This window comes from Carex rostrata, chromosome 2 (assembly GCF_964058835.1).
Source record: "Carex rostrata chromosome 2, lpCarRost1.2, whole genome shotgun sequence".
Taxonomy (NCBI): Eukaryota; Viridiplantae; Streptophyta; class Magnoliopsida; order Poales; family Cyperaceae; genus Carex; species Carex rostrata.
Window position 1 is genome coordinate 14,218,551 of NC_135919.1, and position 12,482 is coordinate 14,231,032.

At 37.9% G+C, this 12,482-nt stretch overlaps 2 protein-coding genes across 17 annotated transcripts; one reads left to right on the top strand and one right to left on the bottom strand.

The window, feature by feature from the left end:
• Positions 1–269: 269 nt before the first annotated feature.
• Positions 270–7,348, bottom strand: LOC144544287 (Tetratricopeptide repeat (TPR)-like superfamily protein). Of its 16 annotated transcripts, none has more exons than XM_078292778.1 (8): positions 7,013–7,345; positions 6,527–6,893; positions 6,072–6,126; positions 5,672–5,961; positions 5,014–5,082; positions 4,380–4,470; positions 3,450–3,542; positions 270–2,282 (listed from the first exon to the last, which is right to left on the bottom strand). In XM_078292778.1, the coding sequence occupies exon 8, from the start codon at positions 2,156–2,158 to the stop codon at positions 422–424; it is 1,737 nt and encodes a 578-aa protein (XP_078148904.1). In that variant the 5' UTR covers positions 2,159–2,282; positions 3,450–3,542; positions 4,380–4,470; positions 5,014–5,082; positions 5,672–5,961; positions 6,072–6,126; positions 6,527–6,893; positions 7,013–7,345; the 3' UTR covers positions 270–421. The 16 variants fall into 16 exon arrangements, 15 of the variants coding, with proteins under 15 accessions (XP_078148904.1, XP_078148912.1, XP_078148874.1 ...); XM_078292786.1 differs by lacking the exon at positions 6,072–6,126 and adding an exon at positions 6,196–6,235 and having other exon boundaries at positions 7,013–7,344; XM_078292748.1 differs by having other exon boundaries at positions 6,072–6,893; positions 7,013–7,347.
• A 2,776-nt stretch (positions 7,349–10,124) lies between these two features.
• On the top strand, positions 10,125–10,637 carry LOC144548122 (uncharacterized). Its single transcript, XM_078296817.1, has one exon. The coding sequence runs from the start codon at positions 10,125–10,127 to the stop codon at positions 10,635–10,637; it is 513 nt and encodes a 170-aa protein (XP_078152943.1).
• Positions 10,638–12,482: the final 1,845 nt, after the last annotated feature.

Sequence of the window (12,482 nt, forward strand, 5' to 3'; positions counted from 1 at the left end):
ATCTACAACCGAAATATATGAAAAATAATTCGAAACCGATTAATAATTTGATCGGATATTGAAGACAGAGGATCTGACTTTATATGGCAAGAGATTGAAAAACATAATTGCCTCCCACCAGAGGGACATTTTTTTAGGTACAGCCCAATACCCTATCTACGTCAAGTCGTCAACCTCTGTGAAAATAATATATCTAGTCCTTTGATTGCAACGATAAGACAATTCTCAAAGAAAAATATATATATTTATAAGAAGTTAGGCAAGATCAGTTAGATGATCATTGTAGCGTTGAATATTATATTTTCTTGTACCAACAATCACAGAACCCAAAACAAATGCTCCATGACTTGCAAAAAAGAAAGTTCAAAAAAGAAAAAAAGAAGAAGAAAAAAAACTAGTGATTCTTTAAGATTACATATATTTACCAATAATCTCCACAAGTACAAGAACCAAAACTAAATTGATGGAACCTATTCAAATCCCTCACAACAATGACCCTGCCTACAATTTCACTTACCCACTTAAACCAATCATGGCAATCCTTGCACATTCTCAAGTTCTTCATAACCCTAATTTTCACCCTGTCGGGAACACTCAAAAGTGCAAACCCTAGAGCCAGTCTCTCACTATGCACCCCTACCATGACCCCTTTACCACACTCCTCTTCCTCTATCCATTCACTCCACCTACCGTCGAATCCTCTCTCTCTCATTTTGACTTCCAACTCCTCTAACAAATCCATCACTGCACCGGCCCTCGAGCCAGCCGATGAAATCTCACCGACATAAAAGACATAAACTACATTTTTTATCTCAACCCAGCTGCACCCAGGATCCTTGTGGATTCCTTTTCTCCTCATTTTAGACCATACATTGGCTGCATTTTTAAATTTCCCAGCTGAAACATAAGTATTTGACATGACAACCATTGCCCCAGCTATGTCCTGGTCAAATTCGGCTAATCGGTCCATGGCTTCAGCTGCCATGTCTAATCGCCTATGTGTCCGGCATGCTGACAATAGAGAACTCCAAAGCATGAGCTTATCTGCCCCTTCTGCATGAACCTCTTTAGATAACTGGTACGCTTCCTCTAACCGTCCGGCACGGCCTAGCATGTCTACTGCACACGTGTAGTGTTTCGCAGAAGGATTAACACCATATTTATTTTTCATTGAATGAAGGTACCTGAGACCCATGTCAACAAGACCAGCATGGCTACAAGCATGTAAAACTCCAAGTAGAGTTACACCACTAGGGGAAGTGCCTTCACTAAGCATTTCATCAAACAAATCAAGGGCATACTTTGCAAGCCCGTACTTAGCTGCAGCTACAATCATAGAGGTACAAGGGACAAGAGTCCGGAACTCTATTTTATGGAACACATTCTTGGAAGATTCAAAACACCCGCATTTTGAATACATGTCAATTAACGCACCAGAAATAAAATCATTTCGTTCATGTCCATGCCTAATGATTTTACAGTGCATTGACTGTCCTAACCCTAGCTGGCCGATGCTTGCACATGCATTAACAACACTTGATAATATGAACTGGTTCGGGACCCCTACATGAAGAAACTTGCCAGAAAGTGCAATTGCCTCATAACCTTGTGCATTTTGGGAATAAACTGAGATCATCGTGCTCCAAGAAATTGTGTTCTGATCTTTCATTTGATCAAATATTTTTCTCGCATGTAAAGTGCCGTCTGATTTCCCATACATGTCAATAAGAGAAGAACAAACCACGATATCTGATTTGAACCCATGAATCTCAACTTGGGCATGGATTTGTCGCCCCAAATTAAACCTTGCAAGGTGTGAACATGCGTTAATTACTGTAGAAAATGTGTATGAATTTGGATTAATTTCATCGAGATACATATCTTGGAAGAGTGAAATTGCCTTGTTAGGTTGATTTGCCCTATTATAACCAGACATGAGAGAAGTCCATGAGATTACATTTTTGTGAGGCATTTCATCGAACAGGTTCTGTGCATGTGCGATCTGGCCAATTCGGACGTAAGAGTTCAGTAGATGATTAGAGGCACCGCCAGAGAAAAGAGAACCAAGCTTGAGAAGTTTACAATGTACCAAGGTTATAACATCGAAAGTGGATGATTGGCGAAGGAGAAGCACTAAGCAGGGTGTGATAGAGCTCATGAAGAAGAATCAGAATTTTTTGTTATGTTGGATTTTTCACAAAGATGCCCTTGAATTTGTAATACTTGTGGAGACTGGAGAGTATCCTCTGAAGTCTGTTTAGATTTATTGAGCCAATCACACCCTGCATTGAAATTGAAAAAAAAAAATATCACTTAATATCAGCACTCCAATTTTTTTAGCAGTCACATGCATATCCATCCAACTATCAAATTAACAAGGAATTTTGCAGAAACAGCTAGACAGGAGTATCATTTTGCACTGTCAGACACATTTTGGTCATTTACCAGTAAAATACTGGGCTCTGGAGGCTAATGACACATAACCCAGGTGTGCAAAAGGAACATACTAGACACCAAAAGTATATAGTGAAACAAAGCGAAAGGTAAGAAGGCTAAAGGAAACTAGATGCTGGCCTCGCGTTGCTTCGGCACTTGTTGAGGCGGATGGAAAAATACATAGAAGGTTTAAATAGGAAAAATTATATACAACAAAAGGTTTTATAAGTTTTACATGGATATAACAAAAGAGTGTATAACAGGAATGGTTGTTCCGGATTTAACAAAAAATTTACCGCTGAAAGGAATAAGCGATATATGGCAGTGCGATATATGGCAGCGTGTTATGCCTTTGTCAAAATACTCCCAAACACAATTTTTTATAGTGTTTTAACAAAATGATTCTAGGTGATTTCATGAATACACTACATAAAATAATATCTACAATTGACAGATATGTTAAACTGTCTGTACGGGAACGATGCAGCTAATCTTTCTTCTCTTGCCCTGCTTTCCTCATTGCTGAGAAAAGTGAGAAAGGGTGTTAGTTTTTTTTTTTGTGCATTGTGCAGTGATGTTTGAACATTTAATTTGAACATGTAGTGTGTAAAATGTTGTATTAATTGCAACAATGTGCATATAGTGTTGTGTTTCTTATTGTTGTAGGAAACCTGTATGAGTAATTGAATTATCATATTTTTGGTTTGGAGTTCAAAACTTAATTATGTCTTTTTGGGTACTGGGTTATGCGTACAATTTGAACAGCAGTATATAATCCATATACAGTTATATTGTTTTAGATTTCTAAGGATTTATTGCGTGGAGAATATAATACAGGTTTATAATCTATTAGGTATCACAGATGAAAGGTTATATTAGAAGAACTTGTAGATAAAGCTTGATAGATGGGCTGTGCAAACTGACAGCAAAGATTAGATAACAGTGCTTTTGATCGTGTGATGCATGAAGTCTTGCATGACATGCAGTATTATATTGATATGGAAATTTATTACCTTGTTCGTGGCTTTTCAAATTGATGCTCTACGCATAGCTGCTTTCTTGCGTCTTTTGAGTCGCTGGTTTGAAGTTTCCATTGTGTTTCAGAACTGGTAGAACAAATTAGTGTAGAAGTGAGAGTTTTTATTGTAGGAAACACTACCATGATTTGTTGTTTGGTGTGGCAGACTTTTTATATATATATATTTTTTTTTATTTTTTGCATAGTAAGTAAAGGTTTGTTTTAAAAAAATAGAAAGCGAATAAGAAAAAATAACAAAATAAGAAAGTGCTACATATACTTGGTAAGTTTTTTATAAAACTTATGTAAGATGCTACTCAAATAAAGGGTAATTTGGTGAGTTTTTGACTGAGTGTGCTATATGTAGCCTAAAGGTGGTACTTAATACCCTTCATATTAAAATTCAGTATAATACCAGTTTTTACAAATCAGTGAGAACCTTTAATAATTTCTTGAAATCATTATGTTGGTATGGACTGATACATAGGTGTACCAGTTTGGGTTTGGGTGTCAGTTTTAAACCCGAAATGGAAACTAATTGCTTGAGTCACATTGTCTACTGTTAGAAAGGCTGAAGTTATTCCTTTGTTATTGATGTAAATATTGAAAAGTGTAAATCGAAACGTGACACATAGAACTGCTGTAATTTATTTTTCCCAAAGATATGAATTTGAATTGTGAATTTCTCATTGAAAGCATAACCGTGGAGGGAAAAAGAAAATAAAAGAATGAAAAAGGACACGACGACAAATATTGAATGTCACTCAGAATGGAGCACAAAAAAAAAATTAAGAAGATAAATATTGAAACTCATAGAAGAACTAATAGAAGTTTCTTATCAGCCTGCAACTCACTTGTCATGCATTGGGGAAAATATTAAAACTGCATAAGAACAACACAACCAGAGGAAAGAGAAGAATAGTACCTCAATTTCTGTCAATGATGAAGGAAAGGTTCAAGTTCTTTTGCAGAAAGTCATCCTTGTATGCATTTTCAGAGCAATATCAATTTTCAAACTGCAAAAGGGAAAAAAGTAAAAAACGAACATGGAAGTATCAGTATGTAAACAATTATTGGTAATGACTTAATTAGTGGTACAGATTAACCTACAATATAGTGTAAGAAGAGAAATTATTGAAATAACATCAAAACCTCCATTACCTACACTCTCCTTCTACTATCGATACCTACCCATTCAAACCTCCATTACCTACACTCTCCTTCTACTATCGATACCTACCCATTCAAATCAGTCTACTATTGATACCTATCCAGTCAATCATGTCAACGTCCGGTGCCTTAAACATACCCTTCCTATCTATTCCATACTCTCTTCTTATCTTTCCTAGTTCTCATCTTTCCTAGTTCTGAGCTGGAACAGAAATAGTTTTACTAAATAGTTTGATCGATGAATAAAATAGAAACTGTTGGGTGCATCGGGGTTTTGCAGAGGAAGTACAAATTAGCTAGGTTTAATGTAGACAAAATTGAATTATACTGAGTCGCATAGTTACGGGGTTTATTAATTTATTTAGAGTTAATTGCATAATTTGGGTTACCTCATCAGCAATCCAAACTTTAAGGACTCCCCAACTCTCAAGCAGATCTGAACCACATAAAAGCATCACCTTGAGTGAACCAATAAAGGAATATATATAAATAGGTTACCCATACAAAAATAAAGGAAAAGAATAAGCTATTACTGTGTTACTTCTAAATACCCTCTACTAACAAAATGAGCAATAGAGAAAGTCTTAAATTAACTAAAGTTGAAGTTAAAATTACATGTTTTTATGCTAAATGTATGAATGTTGGTTGATTTTCAATAGATCGGTTTGATATCTGTGCATGATTCAGTATTTTCAGAATTTCAAGGTAATCAGGTATCAATCAGCATTCATTGAATAGCAGTTAAGGTTACATCTTAGCAGCATTTCTTAAAGTTCTTGATATACCTGTTTTCTTTTCTGAAATGGTGGCTTGATTAACAGCCTATAAAAGGGTTACTAATGGTCATCGAACTTTATATAAAATAGTTCAGTAGCACACCCATATCAATGTATAGACTGGTACTGACAAGCATGAACAATTCACAGAGGCAAAATCAAGAGTCACGGAAATGAATTACAGTCCATACTACTTAAAAATTGGGAGAAATTGAAAAACATTTGCAAATAATTGAGAGAAATTGAAAAATTAATTGGGAAATAGGCGTACCTAATTGCTTTCAGAGTACGGTTGGGCTTTGCTTTCCTCGGCCATAACTGAAGAAGAAATGAAAGAGACAGAGAAGAAGAGAGAGCGGAGGAACGGATGGAGGAGTAGAGATCAGGCGAAGGATTAGAACTTAAGCAACGGGAGTAGACATGCACAGGGCGGAGGAGAGAAAGAAAGCGGAGAGGAAAAGGGAAGTTTGGCGGAGGCAGAAGAAGGAAAAGGGTTTAGACACGAATTAGACACGCGTCAGTGAAAAAGCCCAAATCTATTACCATCCGTTAGATCTTAATCTGAAGGTTCACAATGAGACAACACTTCAATGAACAGTACCCAACCCTTCCAACTTTATATATATAATAACTAGATATCAATATTTTTTTAATATAAATGAAGAAAAAACCTGATGATATATATATCTTGCAAAACTTATATTTCTGTTTCATGCATGTCATCCACTGTCAAAATTAAGTGGAGTTTTATCAATTGAATAACTTTTTGAAAAATTATAAACTACATTTCCATACCTATGGTCTAAGCCACGTATGCACAACGCCTCATTGAAGACTTAAACATCATGCATTGAAATTGAAAAAAAAATATCACTTATATCAGCACTCCAATTTTTTTAGCAGTCACATGCATATCCATCCAACTATCAAATTAACAAGGAATTTTGCAGAAACAGCTAGACAGGAGTATCATTTTGCACTGTCAGACACATTTTCGTCATTTACCAGTAAAATACTGGGCTCTGGAGGCTAATGACACATAACCCAGGTGTGTAAAAGGAACATACTAGACACCAAAAGTAAATAGTGAAACAAAGCGAAAGGTAAGAAGGCTAAATGAAATTACCTGGTGGATGAGCCAGTCAAGAACACCCGCTTACCTCCATAGGGCCAAACAAAGCGGGTCGGGATAAGGGCTGCATCACTGACCCGACACAAGTCTTGACTCGATTCAGTACCAGGAGAGAACATCTCATAAACCTCCCAAATCAAACTAAATGGAACAACCCCCTTTGATAAAACACTAATTTAATTAATACACCTCCAGTCTTACACCATAAAATACGATTAAAACCCTAATTTGAGATTTCTCCTCCAACGGGATCCTCCACAAGCTGGTAGAGGACCCCAGAAGCAATCAAAAGACCCAATCTTTCAGGAGCCAATAGGCCAACATGAGAGGCTCAGAAAGCTCCTAATTTTCACAGATTTTCCTGAAATTCGCACAAAATCCGTTATAGACAACATAAATTAGAGAGAAGAGACAAGATCGAGCCATCCGGTAGTTAAAAATCGAAGGACGACAAGGAGAATTACGAGGAAGGAATCAGACCTAGGTTAAGCTCAGCAGGAGAGGTGTATTCGGAACAGAGGGTGGCCTGAGGATGAGCAAACGCGAAACCCTAATTTAATGGGGGATCTGTAATAAAAGTGGATTCTCGCGCTGCGCTTGCGGATCCGAAGAGAGAGAGAGAGAGTCGAATGGAGACGAAAGAGAACGAGAGAGAGGAGAAATGTTGGAGAGGGATAACTTGGGAGGAGGTGTTCTACCGTAGTTTTGGTAGTACGATCTATCCCTGACAGATGGGTCCCATTGAGGAATCTCTTAATATTAGGGTCGTCAATGTCAGTTAATTTCCCCGACCAATTATGGAAGAATCCGGTCTACAACAACTTCCGGGCTCCGGCGAGGGAGGTATGCTTAGCAGCCCAGAGAAAAATCTTAAATACTTTAATACCCTAATTCCGACAAGCTTTTTTTAAAAAACACGAATTAACTAAACTTATGATTCAATTTATTAAACGGTTATGAAAGTCTTGGACATTAAAAAATTTCTGCTAGATTCCCATGAAACGGTTATTAAAAATAATTATACTGATTAGACTTTTAATAATACTCCACTGTTATGTCAAGTACTGCTAAAGATTTTTTTTTTAAAGTTTAATGGCAACAAATATTTATTTTGATGAAACTGTCAAATTATCGGTATGTTGAAATTTTCTATAGTTGATAGGTACATTGCAGTTTATAAATCAACATTGAGTAAAATAAAAGTAGATGTTAAATTCCTTTAATATATTGATTTTTGTGAGTAATATGGCGAGGCGTAGTAATTAGATAAAATAGTATGAGCTAAGAGATTAAAATATATATATAAATAATAACTAAAAAAATTATCTAAAAACCGAGACCCTTGAAGCGACTTAGATAGCGACTTGCAAACCAATCACCGCCGCTGCCATATCTCCGCCATTCTCCACCGCCTCCTCTAAATCCCTCTCTCCAACCTCTCTAGAATAGCCTCTTAATCCGCCGTCCCCAGTCATGGACTAAGGAGATGGAATTACCCTTTCCTCAACCGGACCAGGTCCGAACCCAATTTTGTTTCCTCTCACCCCTAGAAGAACAGCACTAGCGACTGAAAGAATTAAATCAGTCCGTTCTACTGCAACCGACGGAACTCGCCCATCTGGTTTCTCCACACCATCTAGCCGAACTTCTCTGCTCTAGGTATGGCGGCAATATTTTCAATTGGACCTTCACACCAGTAACTGAAGGCGTACTCCTAAAATTGCCAAATTGGCTATCACCAGGGCTCTTGAAGAAGGATGCGGCCTACTAGGAGGGTCGTCATTACCTTCGAATCCTACCTTGGCAGACCATGGAGGTCCCTTATCAACTTCCCCCTAGTTTCAAGGCTTTGATCACAATCACGAATTTCCCTATTGCCTTCTGGCATCCTGATTACTTCCGCCAAGCTACATCGGCTATGGGGGTGATGGTCGGGGTGGTGAGTGAAGATTTCAATGCTCTGGGCGGCCCAGCAGTCCAGCTAGCTCTTCAATGTTGGGATGTAAACCTTATTCCGCATTTTATCTACATAGTTCATGGTGAACAATGGACCAAATGTGCTATAGAACTAGAGGGAAGGAAGCCCCAATACTCTGACCCTGCACCGCCCCCCAAACCTCAAGCAGTCCACCCATCGCATCAGGAATCGTACAGCAACAATCCTCCTACATACATACCACCATGGCGCAGGAGAGGCACACGGCTGGGTCAAGATGAAGGGGGAACCTGTAGAAGGGGGCCGCTAATCACTCCTGAAGGTGGTGCCCTGAATTGGTCCACGATGAAGCTGTATGCACAGAGACCAGGGAATACTAACCATAAAAGCCAAAAACTGCAAAGAGAGAAGAGCGGAACAGTTTGGGAATGTGCATCTGATTTTCTGCAAACTGCCAATAATAGAACAGGCGAGAAGGTTCCAAAAATCAAACCCCTCGTTACAGCCCTCAAATCATGCGTTACAAATCTGCCAAAAACAACATTTCCAAATAATTTCAAACCTCACCCTACTCCCTTCTGTGCTATTGCCTCCACCAAAATTCATCTCTCCCCCCCCTTTTCAGAACACGCTACTACCAACAAAAACATCACCAAACCTTATGGCAGACATGACCAGTGAAGATGAGGCTTTAATCAGAAAGTTCATTGATCTTCGAACTGATGAGCAACAAGAAGAGGCGATTCTGTTACCGGAAAGGGCAGCAACAACAACTGCGTGGGAAAGGTGCTTACTAGCAAAGGTGATTACAAACAGAACAGTGCTCGATTCCTCTTTCTCTATTTGGATGATAAAATCTTGGGGATCTGACCCGGGCACTAGTTTCAAACAAGTTGCAAAGGCCTGCTACCTAGTGGAGTTTGTGAGTATGGAGGAGAAGAATAAGGTGCACTCGGGTGGTCCATGGGCATTTAGAGGTGACATTGTTGCTACTAAATTGGTGAGTTCACATCTTGACCTATCCCCAGATAGATTCGACTATGTCGATCTCTGGGTGCAATTCTACAATGTGCCTATAAATGCTGTAAATGAAGAGGGTCTGGATCTGATTGGAGAAGCAGTCGGCACCCCGGTATCATTGCCCATTGAGGGCTTTTCGGGTGGTACGAAATTTATAAAGATGAAAATAAAAGTGGATATTCGGGAACCCCTGAAAGACAAAGTAAAGTTCACACATCAGACCATTGGAGATTTTGGAGTGCACTTCTACTATAAACGGGCATCACACATATGCCGGTTCTGCGGCAAACTGGAGCATGATATGGGCACGTGCCTAGAACATGGAAGGCTAATGGAGTTAGCTTCCTCACCAGCTTACAAAGACAGAGTCTCTAGAAAAGACATCATGGAGCCCATATTGGGAGCCTGGATGATAGACTCGAGTGTGGTCCCAAAGGATTCTGTAAATGCCTCAAATCAGGGCCTTAAAAGAAGCCTTGATACAAGTGGCCAGCAGGAGGGGCGCTGGTCTAATGATATTCTGGGGTTTAGTAATCATACGGGCTCAAGCCTGACAAACACAACACAAAATTGATCCTCTTCTTCTTCTCTTAAAAGGCCTAGACAGGCGGGCCCAAATGCGCCAGCCATGGATATATGAAGCTACTATCGTGGAATTGTCGGGGTAGTGGGGGCACAACAATTGCCACGTTAAATTGTTACCTTCACTGTACAGGTGCGGAGATCGTGTTCTTATCTGAAACTAGATGTGGCGGATCAGTGGCGGATAAAAGAGCTCGAGAAACAAACTTGTGCAATTATGAGATTGTAGATTCAACTGGTAGATCTGGAGGTTTGTGGCTGTTGTGGAGTAATAATTTTAATATTAGAGTTACAAAAAAGAAAAGGCATTTAATAATTGCTGAAGTGCAAGAGAGAAGTGGGGGTTCGGAATGGTTGTTGGTGTCTATGTATGGTGATCCAGCAAGGTCTCAGAATAGGTCCATCTCGGCAGAGATTGAGCAGGAGATTTCAAATCAGCAAAGGCCTGCTTGTATACTGGGAGATTTTAATGCTATAATGCGTTCAGAAGAGAAGTGTGGGGGCAGCAGCTCCTTGGGGCCGGCCAATGTGGGGTTCAAAGTATGGGCTGACTCTGTTGGGTTTTGACGGTTCAAACCCATTGATTTAGCTTAATTGCAGAAAGTGCGTAAAACAAAATTTTTACGTTTAAGTTAAGCTAAGAATTAAACGGGGTATGTCAGGAAACTTTCCAAGGCGGTCCACCTTCAGTATTCCTTCGGCATAAAAACCTCATTTAATTCTTTTACAGATCTACTCCATAATTATTTTCTAAAAAACTTAAATCTATTTACCAATTAAATAGATTAATATAACATGTTTATACCTTGTTTTCAAATCTCAGTTGGAATGTAGCTGAGCGAGAAGATCAATCAGAAACGGTTGTCTCGGAGTATCAAACGAATGATACCTCTATTGGTTATCCACCAGGACTAACCGAAGAGCGGTTTATTTCTTTTGCCAGAAATATCATAAACTGCGGAATTATGCAAAAACACTATTCACTGATCTCGTGAAAACCGTAACCGAGGAAGAAAGAAATTCTAATTAACGAAGTAATTAGATTAACACGTGAATTAGTAATTTTCTCTTTCACCCTTACCCTTCTATTTATAGGCAAATGTGCTGGTTTTGCAAATGACCAAAATGCCCTTGGCATTTGGCCTAATTACAAAAAATTGACATTAGAATGGCGGTTCTAATCAAATGACAAAATCAAATTGATTTTTGCTTCATGGCCGAAATCAATTTATTTTGTTTATTAATTTTGCTACATGGCCGACATGCATTTTATTTGATTTAGATATATTTTGCTTTGCCGACATGCATATTTAATATATATGTATATTTTGATTTTTTAGATTTAATTTTTAATTAAGGTTTTAATTAGCTAATGATTGTTAGCTCAAAATTTAAAACCATAATTAATATTTAAAATCTAAATCAACTATATATATATATATATATATATATATATAATTGTTCTAAACAATTATATTTCTCACAGTTCGGTTTCGGTTGTTGTTCGATAACTTTTATACAACGTACCATGTACGCTTATAAATTAACTGTTGTTTCTGCTTGTCATCTTATATGACATTTATAATTTAATTATAACATGTATAATTAATTATAACCATCTTATTATTAATCATAATCAATTTATAATTAATCAACAAGATTCTCCGAGTAGTTCATATATGGTGTGATCCAATAGGATCTGTGTTATGTTAGTAAATAGAGTTAAAACTGTTTTAACTTCTATAATCATGAGAGGCATCTGGCAGAATACATCATGACCATCCAATTACACAGATGATGCTGTACTGTACAATATCACGATCCAGTAAACAATTTACTTGTGTCGGTTCTTTTGTCACATAGCTATCAGATTAGTTTCAAGGTAGGTGTGTGTGTCATCCTTGTTAACTTAATCTTTTCTTGATCCTGAGTAGATTATCAAATATAATTACTCTTGTAATTATACCGCATGCAGATAATCTAACTCTACCACGGGGCCCAGTGATGCTATAGCTCGTACAAAATACGAGGGACAATAGTACTTTTGGTAAACCATCACTTCCTTAGCTAATCTATGCATATGGAAGTGCTACCGTTATGACTGTTTTTTACGGACAGCGTTAGATAAGACTCACACATACACATCTCTTAGTGGGAATGATGAATACCTCATACTATAGAACTTAACACTAAATGAAAACATTAATAACACGAACACAATTCTATTTAATGTTTCATTCGAGGTCTGTCAAATACCATGTTCCTAGAACATGTATCTATGTGATTAAAATGACATCTCGTGTCAATGTTTTGTAAAACTTAACCATCTTTTAATCCACATACTAACCTAGTAACGGTTAATTAGTGTTCCTGCTAATTACCTCGGTTGGTGACTTCTTAAGAATATATATT

Bases quoted from the DNA above. Each gene is read 5' to 3' on its own strand.
- LOC144544287 (XM_078292748.1), bottom strand. From the start codon at position 2,158: ATGAGCTCTATCACACCCTGCTTAGTGCTTCTCCTTCGCCAATCATCC.
- LOC144548122 (XM_078296817.1), top strand. From the start codon at position 10,125: ATGAAGCTACTATCGTGGAATTGTCGGGGTAGTGGGGGCACAACAATT.